At 43.2% G+C, this 13394-nt stretch overlaps 1 protein-coding gene across 7 annotated transcripts in view; it reads left to right on the forward strand.

Annotated features, from left to right (window-relative positions):
* UNC13B (unc-13 homolog B) overlaps positions 1-13394 on the forward strand; it is a 167980-nt gene that overhangs the window by 109616 nt on the left and 44970 nt on the right. For 2 of the 7 annotated variants that reach the window (XM_072959676.1, XM_072959677.1), the window contains exon 2: positions 7782-10304. The exons of the other annotated variants lie outside the window; for them this stretch is intronic. In XM_072959676.1, coding sequence (XP_072815777.1) covers positions 8018-10304 — 2287 coding nt within the window. In that variant the 5' untranslated portion in view covers positions 7782-8017. The remainder of the gene's footprint in view (positions 1-7781; positions 10305-13394) is intronic. 7 annotated transcript variants of the gene reach the window in all.

The raw sequence follows: 13394 nt of genomic DNA on the forward strand, positions 1-13394 counted from the left end.
CTACATTAATTACATAACTACTTGAGCCAACTTGCTTGTGGGGGGTCATTATAATGAGTGAAAAACAGCATACTCAGCACTGAGGGTAGAATCTTCACTTGCACGTGTTTATATGCTGATAATCTGGCCATCAATTCCTCCTTGGTACTGTCCTGTATGTATATAAATAACCCATTCACCCCTTTGGAAATGTGTATACCTGTGTACAAATAATCTGTTTCTCCCTCTTGATACGTCCTTATGGTTGTAAATAACCATTCCTCTGCTGTGTGTACGTATATATAGACAACTCATTCATTCATTTTATATAAATATACACAAGCCATCTTTCCTTCCATGCACATACATATATATAGATAAAATCTGTCCCTTATCTCATGCATGTATTCAGGTAACCTTCTTGTTCTTGTATACACCTGTGTATGTTTAGAAACCTTTCCTGTTTCCTGTGTTTGTGTACTGTCCTTTTGTCTAATGTATTAATTCATCCTTTTTGTGTGCATATGCCATGTAAACAGAAAAGTCATCTTGAGTTTTCTCAGTCTTAAATGTATGCACACAAGGATAATAAATAATGTATCCATTTATGCCATGCATGTATGGTGAAAAGAGCACTAACTTTATAGATTGAAGACCTTCTTGTAGATCCTAGCTCTACTCTGTGACCTTGGTCAAGTCATTTAGCCTCTCTGAGCTTCGTTTTTCTCATTTATGAAATCAGAATAATAATCCTTCCCTCCTACTCACAGGATTGTTGTGATGATAAAATAGACATCTTGTAAACTGTAAAATTCTAAACAAATGTAATTTTACTATTGCTACGTGTCCCTCTGGTATGAGCTGTGTGGGATAGCATACCTTTGACCCAGCTGCATTGAAATTATGCTCTTGTCTGTAAGAGGTTTCTAAGTCTTCCCTGTGAAGGTGTCGCTTCTGTTGAAGTAACTAGGATTATCTTGTTTTACCCAGAATATTGGAAAGCTACACAGAGGTACAGGGTATCTAGAAAGGGTCAGGTTGTGAGAGAAAAGGTCTCATTCTCTGTAGGTTGGGGCCTTAATACTTTGCTCTTTGTAGCCTTGAGGAAGATTAGAACCTGTCACAAAATGGAAATATGCTGTTTCCAGCTAGGATCAAAGTGAGCAGGTGAAAGGAAGAGTGAAAGAACAGAGAGTTCTACTGCCCCTGAGATGACAGTCTGCTCTTTGCAGTGAGCATCTGCTGCCAGGTTTTGAAGGCTCTCCAGAGGGTCCCCCGCCCTAACCTTCTAAAACTACGCTGTTCAATATAGTAGCCACCAGACACATGTGGTTATTGAGTACTTGAAGATGGCTAGTCTAAATTGAGATGTGCTGTAAATGTAAGATACATACCAGCGTTCAAGGACTCAGTATAAAAAGTAGAATGCAAATATTTGATTGTATTTTTATAGATTACATGTTGAAAGAATAGTATCTTGGATAATGGGTTACATAAAAAGTGTTAAAATTAATTTCACCTGTTTCTTTTCAAGTTTAATGTGGCTACTAGAAATTTTAAAATTACATTTGTGGCTCACATTGTATTTCTATTGAACAATGCTGCTCTAGACCTGTCGTCAGGGAAAGGATCAGGGCTGCCCTTCAGCTGGAGGGCATATGGAAGTCCCATGATGGCACCCCTGGGGATAACAGGAACCATGCAGGGTCTCTTTCTGCCAGTCTCATATGCTGGAGAGATGCCAGCTAATCGACAGTGTGGAAGAGGCTGGTGCTGCCACTACCTTCTTTATTTGTTCTGAGTGAGTCCCCAGTATTGTGAGTAAGTGTATTTCGGGAGAAGTTTCCAACTTAGTTTTACAATGAAAGGGGGTTGTAAGTCATCTGTCTAGAAGAAGGCAGCTTGTTGTTATGGAAACAGAAGTGGACTGGAAAGTAGAAGACTTGGATTCTAAGTCAGCCCTGCTATCACTCATTTATTCTTTCCACGGCACTGAGTTCTCACTGTGTGCCAGGCCATATGCTTGGCATAGTAATGCCCTGTGCTAGGCTTTGAGAATTGAAAAACAAATAAGGCACAGCTTTCAATGTAATGGAGTTCACACCCACCATGGGTTCTTAAGCAAGAGCCTCCCATTTAGATGTCTTCCAGAATAAAACAGATTAACAACAAGGGTGTCATTCTGGGTCAAGTGATACAGGGCTTTTGAGAAGCCAGAATAGCTGCCCTGCCTAAATTTCAGATTTAAAGAAAAACACTATGCTGGCCAGACAACACTACTCTGTTGGCCAGGTCACAATGTAGTGTGAGGTTCCAGGCCTTGATGTTCTCTAAAGGACTCTTCCAACTTTAGCATTTCCTGATTTTGTGTCCTGGATCCTTTTATTCAATGGGAAGTTTTTGATTGCTTGCTTGTTTGATTTTGAGTACCACATATGCCAGGCACTGAATTAGGTGCTAGGGATACAGCAATGAACAAAACAGTCCCTGCTCACATTCCAGGATAGGGTTGGGGGGTGGCTGGGGAGAGGCAGATAATAAACAAGCAAACAGATATATGATCTACCAGGTGGTAATCAGTTCTATGAAGAAATTATAACGGAGTAAGGGGCTAGAGAATGTAGGGTTTTGGTGGGGGATAGGAGAGTGTTCAGGGGCTAGATTCCTGCTCACATGCCTTCTTCAGACTGCTCATAAGAGCCATAGATAGTAAGGAAAAAAGAGAGCATGGTGAGTGCTTAAGAAAAAAATTACTCTGATACTTGTTACAAATCATAAGGCAGACCTTATTCGGGGGGATTGTCACATTGGGGTATTGTAATAAGGGAGAGAGATTGAGCCGAACTCTGAATACAAGCATAAGTGGGAAGGAACAGCTTGAGGGTCAGTGGTTGGAAAATTACTAAGAAGAAACATCACAGGAAGACAGGTGTCTGGCTAAACTGACTTGACAAGATTTTAGCTGGAGACAGGCCTGGGTGAGGGACAAGGAATTTGTCAGATATCAAAGATGTGGAGTTTTAACTAAACTGACCAGCAAGATTCTCACTAAAACTGGACTAAACAGAGCCCAAGATCAGGGACCTAGTCAGAAAGAGGACTCAAGTTTGGGCAAAGAGAGTCTGTCATGAGCATCAGATTCTGGGTGCATATGTATTTGTTTTATGGTCTCTTATACTCTTCAGTGTAATAAACATTGGTCTGGCTGACAGGAGCCCTGGGATGGGCATAGAATACCCAGTTCTGACGGGCATTCAGTTTTCATTCTGAGGTCTTAATATGCCAGCCCCTTGAAGACTGCATCCTTTTTCCTGCTACTATATGTTCCCTGAGGTTCTGTCTCCCCTCTTGGATACAGTGCTTGAGGTTTTCTTTCCTTTACCATGACCAGTTTTTGCCCTATAAATAGGGTTCCTCCTAATGCAGGTGAGGAGGGATGACTAGTTCTAGGAACTGCAATGCAGGGACCTTACTGTGCATTTAATCTAGGTATTCTTTATTCCCTTTGGCTAATCTCACTCTTCATACCTCGTGACCCTGATCGTTTTCTCTGGCAAGATTCTCTGTAAGCATTAATTCTTTCCCAAAGATTAACATCCTAAGGGTACCCCTACCTGCTGCAGCCCTAGAAATCCATTTCCCACTATTTTAGCCATACAACATAATTGGTAAATGTCCAAGGAATGATCTGACCTCTGTGGGGGGTCTGGAGGGGTAGGAGACTCAGGCCTCTTGGTTTTCTGCCTTCTGGGCTTGTTTCATACAAAATGAGAGGCTGCTTGATATATGTGAAAAGAGTCCTGGCCTATTCCCAGAGGCCCCACTGTTGTTTCCTCCAAGCCAAGATTTGGGTCAGAAGCAATTTTACAAGGAATTCTCACATTCCTAGTAACATTTCTTTGCTAAGTCAGAGAGAGATGAAAGAATCAGCCATTTCAGAAAACTGAGGGGGTTTTTCTCTTGACTTCTTTTGATAGGCTGGTGTGATGCTGTGTGATGTAAGGAGTCTATCCCTGCCATAGTTCTCAGCTTTTCATCATTGAAGCTTTATTCCTTTTGATCAATTCATTTTGTTTTGGTATGTTCTCTTTTCAAAAGCAGGTATCCTTTGAAAGGGCTACCTTGTTTTTCCTAGCCTTAGGCATTCCTTAGGAACAGATTGCAGAAGAATATGGCCATGTTTGAGAGTGTATGTCTGAAATTTGGAGAATTAACTAGAGTAGATAGGCCAACAGGATTGGGCAGTGACAGCACTGGGTACCTAGAAGAAAACTGGAGGGCTGGCTTTGAGCTGGTTGGACCCCAAGGCCTCCTATGCCATCTCCACTTATTACTTATTCTCTGTGGCCTTTCCTGTCCTGGTTTTGCTGGGCCTCTCACCACCTTCCCGTTCCCCACCCCTGAAATTAAATGCTCACTTTTTATTACAACTTCTATTATAATATGTATCATTATATTTTGTGATTGTATGTCTAACTCTGTCTCCAAACTTTAATATGTTAGAGAACAGGAACTGTGTCATATCCCTGGCACATAGCTTAGTGCCTGGCACATCGGTTTCACTGACAGAGATCAAACTGTTTTTCTTACACTTCAGCCCCTGTTGCTTCATTCATGTGGCCAGTAGTAGCAAAGAGAGGCTGAAAGAGGTGGCCTTGAATTGGACCTCCTGGCTCCACAGGTTGCTTTTTCAGAGTGACTAGTTGATCCTCTGGGAATTACACCGGGCTCTGTCCCCTGTTTCAAAACCTAAACATCTGGGTGATTGAGTGGGTTTGGTGCCTTTAGGGAACTCATATCCCTAGGAGATGTTTTTAATTTAGAGTTCATTAGGGGGCAAGAGCTACCAGTTTAGAAGAAGGTTTAGAGGGTTTTGTTTATTTGTTTAACACGGAAGCAAGCCTCTTTGTTTGAGAATGGGTGGAGTTGCTATGGCAGCTTTAGCTGGAAATTTCCTACTTGTCACTAATGTAGAAAACCTGACAGCTCTGTCTTTAGTCCTTCCGGACGCCATAGGAAAGGGCTCTGAACACAGTGGCTGTGCCATTTTCCCCCTGTGTGGCTGGCCAGCTAGTGTTGTAGGCACTGCACTCTAGGAAGGAAACCTCATGGAACCGTTCAGGAAGTTAGGCCAAGCCAATGTGGAATATTGATCTGAGGGGCAGAGATGGATAGGCTCAGAGTCAACCTGACCTGCAGTGAAACAATAGCTTCATTTAGAACATTTAGAGTCAGCTTCATTTTTGTTCATGAAAAACTACCGCCTCTGGACCACAGTGGGGCTGGCCTTGGAGGACCTGGCAATGCATTCTGGGCCTCAGGAGCACTAGAAAGGAAAAGCCTGCCTCCTGTAGCTGTTTTCCCCTTCTCATGCTTTCAGGCTGTCTGAGGAAGGATGGCAAGCCTCCTGTCACCTGAGTGAAATGTTGGGGACTGGATGTTTTGCTCCTCCCTTTTCTTTCCCTAGAAAGAAAACTTCTAGAAGAAAGAAACTTCTAGAAAAAAACTTCTATAACAAAGAATGACACTCTAATGGTAGAGTTCCAGGCACCGCTGTAGACCATTAGAAGAGACTGGGAAAGGTAGGGGTCTGGGGCTCGGATAGAAGTCGTGGTTCATTCATATCATAACATTTAGGCAGTTGTACTCATGGCTTAGATACTGGTTTCCCTGCTTCTTTGTCTCAGGAACTTACCGTATCAGTAAATGATAACACTGTAGTACTTTACAGTTTACTAATTATCAGTCTCATTTTAGCTTTATAACATTCCTGTGACTATCTCCCCCACTTTACCGATAAGGAAACTAAGGCAGAGAGAGGTCAAGTGTTTAATCCAAGGTCACTGGTGAAGCAAGACCCAAACTTAAGTCTCTAGATTTCAGTCTAATAACACTTGCTTGTGGCTTCATGTGGTCATACACAGAGCTTCCATCTTGGTTTGGTAAGCAGTCTTTCCCCTTTGAGACAAACTTTAAAGACTAATCGACAACTCTAGTCTGTCAGGCTAGGGACTTTGTTTAAAGTTAATACCATATATTAAGACCAGATCAAGGTGCCAGACCTTGCACAGTTGGAAAAAAGAAACAGGTGGCTTTGGAATAAGAGATTTTGTACTTATGGAAGGAGAAAAAGAAGAATTTGATGAGTCAGTTCTAGAATTGGGGCTTTGCTGTCTAGGCAGCTGGGCACTAAGCTCAAGACCCAGGAGTTCTGGTTGTGCACATAAGAGCATTCTCTTTCTCTCCCTCCGTGTCTGTCTGTCTCTGTCTCTGTCTCTCTCAGACACACAGACACACACTCTGTCTCACTCTCACTCTAGACTGAGTTGGCCACATTAGGGGTATGGCTAATCCTGACCCCTGGAAACATTGGAATAAAGCATTAATGCTTAAAAATTGATAATCAGGCCTCTGTAGTCCCTCACAGGATGGGTAGAGTTCTTAGATGAGGAATTCCTAGATAAAGTAGAGTTTTGACCTAACTAGAGAGAAGGGAAGAAATGAAATGGGAAATAATCTAGTTTCTGTCTCTTGTTTCTTGGCCTAGTTATTTCCAGTAAAAGGGTCAGCTTCATCTTTATCTCAAGTCTTTTGACTTGTTCTTCTGGTTCTTCCTAGTCTGTAGAAGCACAGTGCTTTTAACTTTCAGACCCACAGGCTATAGTTGGTGGCCTTTCCTGAAAAAGATTTGCTATGGGAGCAGTCAGCTTGGGTTCTTCATGGGCAGTTTTCCCCTTTTAGGGTTAACTTGAGTACTGGGAAAAGGAATCCAGGGTTTAGAACATTTAGAAATCTAGATCAAATCCAGAAAATGAAGAAACCATCTCAGGCTGAAGATCATGAAGGGTAGCTGGTCTCCCACCAACCCATTTTACCCCTGCCGGGGCTGACTGAGCAGAGCCAGAGAGTATTGGCAGTGCTGTGCACTCCTGGGCTCTCTCCTTCACCCTTTGTACTTTCCACTCTGCTCCGTCCCTACATTCTGCATGTTCCCAGTACAAAGGGAATGGATGTCCACCCCACATAAGGTAATAGTCATCTCTGCCTCTGTAGTACAGTCGCTGGTAGCTTAGGATGTAGAGGCAAGACTGGTGGCAGGTCTTTCTTCACCTTTTTGGAGAACAGCAAAGCATTGGGAGCCCTCTGTAATGCTAACCAACTCCCCACCTGCCCTATGCAGTGTTCTCTCCAGGTCAGTCAGAGGGCTGGAGCAACCCTGCATTACTCCCGCAGTGGACAGTGCTGGGAAATCGCTTACTTGTCATGATCCTTTCTCCAGGTGAAGGGATGCTGTCACTGAACAAGGAGAAAACACTTTGTGCTATAAGCACAGGCAGGAGCAAACGTTTGAGTAGCTGAGCCTTCACCAGAACAATAAACTGGGGACAGGGAGAGAAAGAAACATTCCATGTCTTGCGTTTTACTGTGTATGTGATTTGAATTTTGGTGGTTAAGCATCTGTTTGTTCATTGCTGAGCCAGACCCTCATGTTGAATTTGTAAAGGTTCAGTCACTCATTGACCTCACCCCACCTACTTCCCAGAAGTTTATCTCAATCCTGATGCCTTTGGATACTTGCTCAGAACACAAGGATTTGATTTGTTGGTACATCAGTACTCTAGTGGGAAGCCAAGGAGAGAGAGCTGATTGCCTGTAACCTTTAAGGTCAGAGTTGGGAGGCAGGTCAGTGTTGACTCCTACAGTCTTAGAAGGTAATCTTATTCCTGTTTGACAGCTTGATTCATATTAAGATTATCTTGGTACTTTCTGACCTGAGTGCACTATTTTCGTTTTTTTACTAGCTGCAGGATAAGAGTCAAGCCAGGATCCAGGGACATGTGCCAGGTTTGGAGACCACACATGGGACCATTCCAGGCAGCTCTGTGGGCCAAGCCCAAGGCATCAGCTGGCAATAATTGCTAAAAACAGACTGAAAAGAACAGGTCAGGGTGTTAACCTTCTAACCCAGTCTCTATTAACCATTCTGAGTAGAAACAAGAGGAAGAAGCTGAGAATCCCTCAGACCCTGAGGTAAAAAATGAAACGATTGTTGCAAGAGTCAGAGGAAGAAATCATGGTCACCTTGGGACCCTCCTCCAGGCTTTCCCCTGATAAGGCTAAGGCAGAGACTGTGTGTGGCATCAAGAGCCAGTCCTCAGGCCCTGCTGGATCCTTACCAGAGGACAGCTTTCTGCCTGCCCAGTGTGGGTCAGTAGCCTCAGCCATTGGTGGGGATGGTGATGGGGTCCTGGCCCAGTATTGCAGCTTTGGGCAGCAGGCCAGCAGCCAGCTTCCTCTGGGCTCCACTGCTGCCGGTGTTTCAGGGTCTCACTCTCAGGACGTCTCATCTGCCAACATTACCACAAGCTGTCAAGAGCCCTCAGAGAGGAATCGAGCCAAGCCCCTTTCATCCAGAGGCCCTGGCCAAGGCTGCAGCCGTGAACAGCGAGAACCCCTGGGGGATGTGGTGGACTATATCATCAGGGAGCTGCAAGGCATCAGCCGTCTCCAAACTGAGATCGCTGAGTTGCAGCAGCACTTGAGCCAAGTCCAGGGTTCAGTGGATGAAGTCTCTAGCTGTGTAGACTCAGTTCTGAGTGAAATAGAAGGCCTCCAAGTGGGCAGCAGCGCCCTGGCCAAGGTGTGTGTTCGGGGAAAGGCCCGGGAACCCCATGTGGACAGACCTAGTGAGGAAGCCATTCTGTATCTGTATGGACTTCCTGAGCAAGATGGGGAAAATACCATGGAGCTGGTGCACAGCTTCCTGGCCAAGCACCTCTGTGTTAACGGCATGCAGTGCAGCAGGTACATTAAAGAGGCATACAGGGCCGGCAAAGCCCCAGCCCCCAGGCCTACTGTTGTGAAGCTTGCCCATCTAGAGCATAGAGACCTCATATTGCAGAAATCTATCCTCTTGCAGAGTTTAGGGGTCCGGATTGCCACCAGAGAAGAACCAAGCCGACCACAGTGCTGTAAGAATCCCCAAAAGGAGCCTCTATCATTTTTGCAACAACAACTTCAGGATCGTAATTTGAATTCTTTAAATCTAGATGAACCAGTTTTTCAGGTGGAAACAGGAGACAGAGGACCAATAATAGGAGCATGTCAAATAAGGACTCAGAATCAGCATGGAGAACTCCAGACCCCTGAACAGCAAGGCCTTTGCTTCCCACCCAAGAACAGTTTAGCAAAACCGAGTGATGAATCTAAGCCAGGCGGTGAAGTTAAAGGAAGATCAGGAATACCCCAAGTTATCAGTGGCACCTGTGATGAACTGACAGGGAGAGAGGCTTCTCTGTCTACCCTCCATCCATTTGAGGAACCTTCCTCAGTGTTAATCTCAAAAGGGGAGGATTCTGGGAAATCCCAGGTTTTCAAACAGTGCATCCAAGGACTTGAAACATGTAAAGTAGCAAAAATAGAAAGTAACTGCAGTGAATCAAGTGAAGCCGACAGCTGCCTGTCACTGTCTGGGTTGCTGAAGACAGAAGACAAACTCTTGGCCTGTGAAGCTGGGCTTGATATTCTGAGCTCAAAGCAGCTAGAGGACCTTTTAACAGATAAGTCAAGAAGGTTTCCAGCTCTGAGCTGTGACAGCATGATGGAGGAAATTATCATAGGGCCTGAGACTTTCGGCGACATGGTTCATATTGACCTGAATGAAGAGGAGGAACGTGCTGCTCAGGTCCTCAAAGATGTCTTTGAAAAGTCCTCTTGTAGTCTGGGTGGCTCACAGGAGGATGAAGATGTAGAAATCAAATTTTACAGGAGTAAACTGGGCCGAGCAATTCACCACTTTCGTTCAGCTTTGCAGGGAGTATTTCAGAAGCTGGACAACAGTGGGTCCATCACTCCTGAGGACCTGGAAAGCATTGAGAGCGGTTCCCAGTCAGAGAACAGTGATAGACTTCTTGGGACAGTGAGTTCAGGGGGTGCTCAGGATTTCTCAGTGGAGAGCCCTGGGAGTCAGGGGAGTGAGAGCTTGCTCAGTGTGGTCTCTGGTGGAGTGGGCATCTCTGCACAGGGAGACCAAACCTCTCAGGATCCCAGCAACTCCTCTCTGGCTTCTAATAACTTGCCCCTTGCGTATTCATCACCAGGTTTTGCTCTAGCTCCGTGTCTGGGAAGTGAAACTTGTTCCAGGCCTGAATCTCCCAACCAGGGCAAAATAAGCCTAGAGCAAGTGTGTGCAGAGACCATCCACCTTAACAAATGCATCAATAATTTTAAAAATGTTCTAAGAGAGAAAAGACTGAGGCAGAAAAAACTTTTGCACGAGCTAGTACAGAAGACAAACCATCTCTCGGTAGAAGACATGCACCCAGGTATTCCAAGTCTCTATTTAATGGGTTCACAACTGGCCAGGTATGGCCTTCTATCAGGCCAGCATGAAACCCAGCTTGGTGGTGAGTTCTACAAGGGGCTGGGGGAGGTCCACAGCTTGAATCAGTCTAAATTACTGGATCTTAACCTGGTCCTGTGGGGATTGCAGTGTAAGAGAGTTCAAAAGCAACAGGAAAGGAGTTCCTGTCCCTAGGGAGCTTCCGGTTTATTGCGAGGAGCTTTATTTTTGAAAATACCTTTTCAAAGGAGGGAGGAACATCTGGACAAAAGTAGTTTGCAGCTTGCAGGACTTTCAGGATATTCTGGTGTGCAAAGTAGGTGTGGGGTAGGAGATAGGAATGGGGAAAAGAAGCATGTTTCCCACAGGCACTAGGGGGGCTGATGCGATCCTATGTTAGCATTTTAAAATTACTCTCCACAGGTTTCTTGCTGAGGTAAGATTGCCATTTCTCCAGTCGCTGATGGGGCTTCTCCACCTTGTAGGCCACTTTCGGAATTTTCCCTTATCCCGACCTCTCTTCTCCTCACAACTGGACTTGACAAACACAGAACCTTATTTCTGACTTGGAGCCGTCCAGGAAATGCTTATAGTGCTGACCCTGCCCTCCACAAGTCGTATTCCCTTTTTCTCATCTCCACCTAAAGGCTGCTTACCTAAGAATGGGAAGGCTTTTGGCTACAAGAAATAAGGGAACTTTTTTACTAGGTAGCACGGAGGTAATATGTAACTTTAAAGTTACTTCTTCCAATCAAAATTAAATTTATCCAAAGAGCATATGTTTTATTCATCTAGTTTTAAATGTTAATGGGGTTGTCTTCTTATGCGTATAACCTGATTAATCTTTCTAGGGCAAAATTAAACTTACGAAAACATACTGTGTTGGCAAAAGTGTGAGAGACCATGCACTCATACATTGCTGGTGGGAAGTGGAAATTGATATAACCTCTAAGGAAGGCACTTGGCAAAATTTATCAGAAATATGTATAACCTTTGAGCCCCAACACTACTTTCAGGAATATATCCTGCAGGTACACTTTCACATGTGGAAGAGACATATGTTCAGGTCTATTTTTGAAGCATTTTTTTAAATAGTGAAACTGAAAACAACCTAAATGTTAAGAAAGGCTGCTTAAATAACTTACTGGCACAACTAAACTATGGAATACAGTACCATGCAGCTTTAAAAAGAATGAGGTGCCAAAAGAAAAAAAAAAAAGAAAGAATGAGGTGCCTCTTTACTGAAATGGAAAGACATCTTGACATGTGAAAAAAAAAAAAGCTACAGAACAGGATATGTAAGATGTTTACATTTGTATAAAAAGGAGAGGGAAAGAATACACAAACCTATAGTGTCTGTATATGTATAGAATATCTAACAAAGATATGTAAGAAACTGATAGATGATTGCCCATGGAGAAAAGTATTAGGTGGAAAACTAATGGGATGAGGAGATTTTTTTTACTGTATACCCTTTAATAATTTTTAGAATTTGAATCATGTGAATTAATACCAAGTCATAAAATTAAATTTAAAAAATGAAAAAAATCATGTCACGTTCCTTTCAAATATCCCTAGAGTGGCTCCTTACAGCTTATCAGAAAAAGTCTAAATTCCTTCACTTGGTGTTCAAGACCACTGCAGTTGGTCTCTAGTTTACATTTCCAGCCTTTTCTTCCATTGTCCCATTAGACTCCACCTAGAAGGAAACTGCTGTCTCACAAATTGGCCTTGTACTTTGTTTCAGCATATTCACATACGCATGCTTCCTTCTAGCCTAAGGTTCTGTGTTCACCATAGCAGCCTAGCAAAATTTACTCAGTTCTTCAACATACAGCCAAAATATCACCTCCTCCAGGAAGCTTTCCATAATTCCTCAACTGCAAGAGATTTTTCTCTCCTCTTAACTTTGCAGCCCCTCTTCCTTCTCCCTTGGCATTTAGAAATTATTACATTACAGCAATAGTAGAAACAACAAATATCAAAGCAGTACTTGCTTACTAATTCCTTAAACATTGGCAGGAGTTGATGTTAGCATGAGCATCCAGAACACTGGGGCTGAATTCTTCAAGTTAGAGAGTTTCCCTTCTGGGCTGACATCCTGCTGGATGGTGCAGGAACTTGTGGTACCTGTGGTAAGTAGGTGGTGGCAGCAGCAGAGATAATGAGAAGGAGGAGGTTTTCTGAAACACCAGTAAGAAATCAAGACAAAGTTTTGAGTGCTTACCTGGATCCAATCTGCAGGCTGCAGAGAGGGTGGTGAAGAGATTGCTAGGCAGTGGCAGTATCTCTTCAGTGTTGAGTCCAGCCTGACTCCAGTACCATTCCATAGAGCAAGAGGAATAGATTCAGTATAACAGTGATTGCTACCACAGTGAAATATTTGAAATGTTCCTTCTTTACTGCCTTGCTTGAGACTTCAGGAGGCTTAAGCTTACTAGTAGTATCTTACCATTAGTTTGAGATCTTATTTTTTAATTCTTTTCCTTCTCTTTTTTTCAGGTATGTGGGATGGGGAGGAGTACATACCAGGCACTATTTTAAGTACTTTTACATGCATTACATTAAAATGTAATTTTTTCATTCCTACCACTACCAAAATAGCTTTTGTCAAGGCCATCAGATGACCATCATATTGCCCAATTTCTGGTCCATTTTTAGTTCTCTTAGTCCACAGCTTGATATAATTATTTCCTTTTATTATAACAGCTTTTTTTGTGTGTGTTTACATACCATAAAATTCACCCTTAAAATCCCTTAAAAATGTACAATTGAGTGGTTTTAGTATGTTCAGAGTTATGCAGCCATCATTCTAGACCGTTTCCATCACCCCAAAAAGAACCCCCTTAACTATTAATAGTCACTCTCTAATACCCTTTGTCCCCAGCTTCTGGCAACCACTAATCTACTTTATGTTTTTATGGGTTTTCTTGTTCTGGACATTGCATGTAAGTGGATTTGTATAATATGTGGCCTTTTCTGACTGGCTTCTTCAACTTAGCAGAATGTTTTCAAGATTGACCCATGTTGTAATATATGTGGATACTTCTTTTTGTGGCTGAATAATATTCCA

Source organism: Vicugna pacos, chromosome 4 (assembly GCF_048564905.1).
Source record: "Vicugna pacos chromosome 4, VicPac4, whole genome shotgun sequence".
NCBI lineage: Eukaryota > Metazoa > Chordata > Mammalia > Artiodactyla > Camelidae > Vicugna > Vicugna pacos.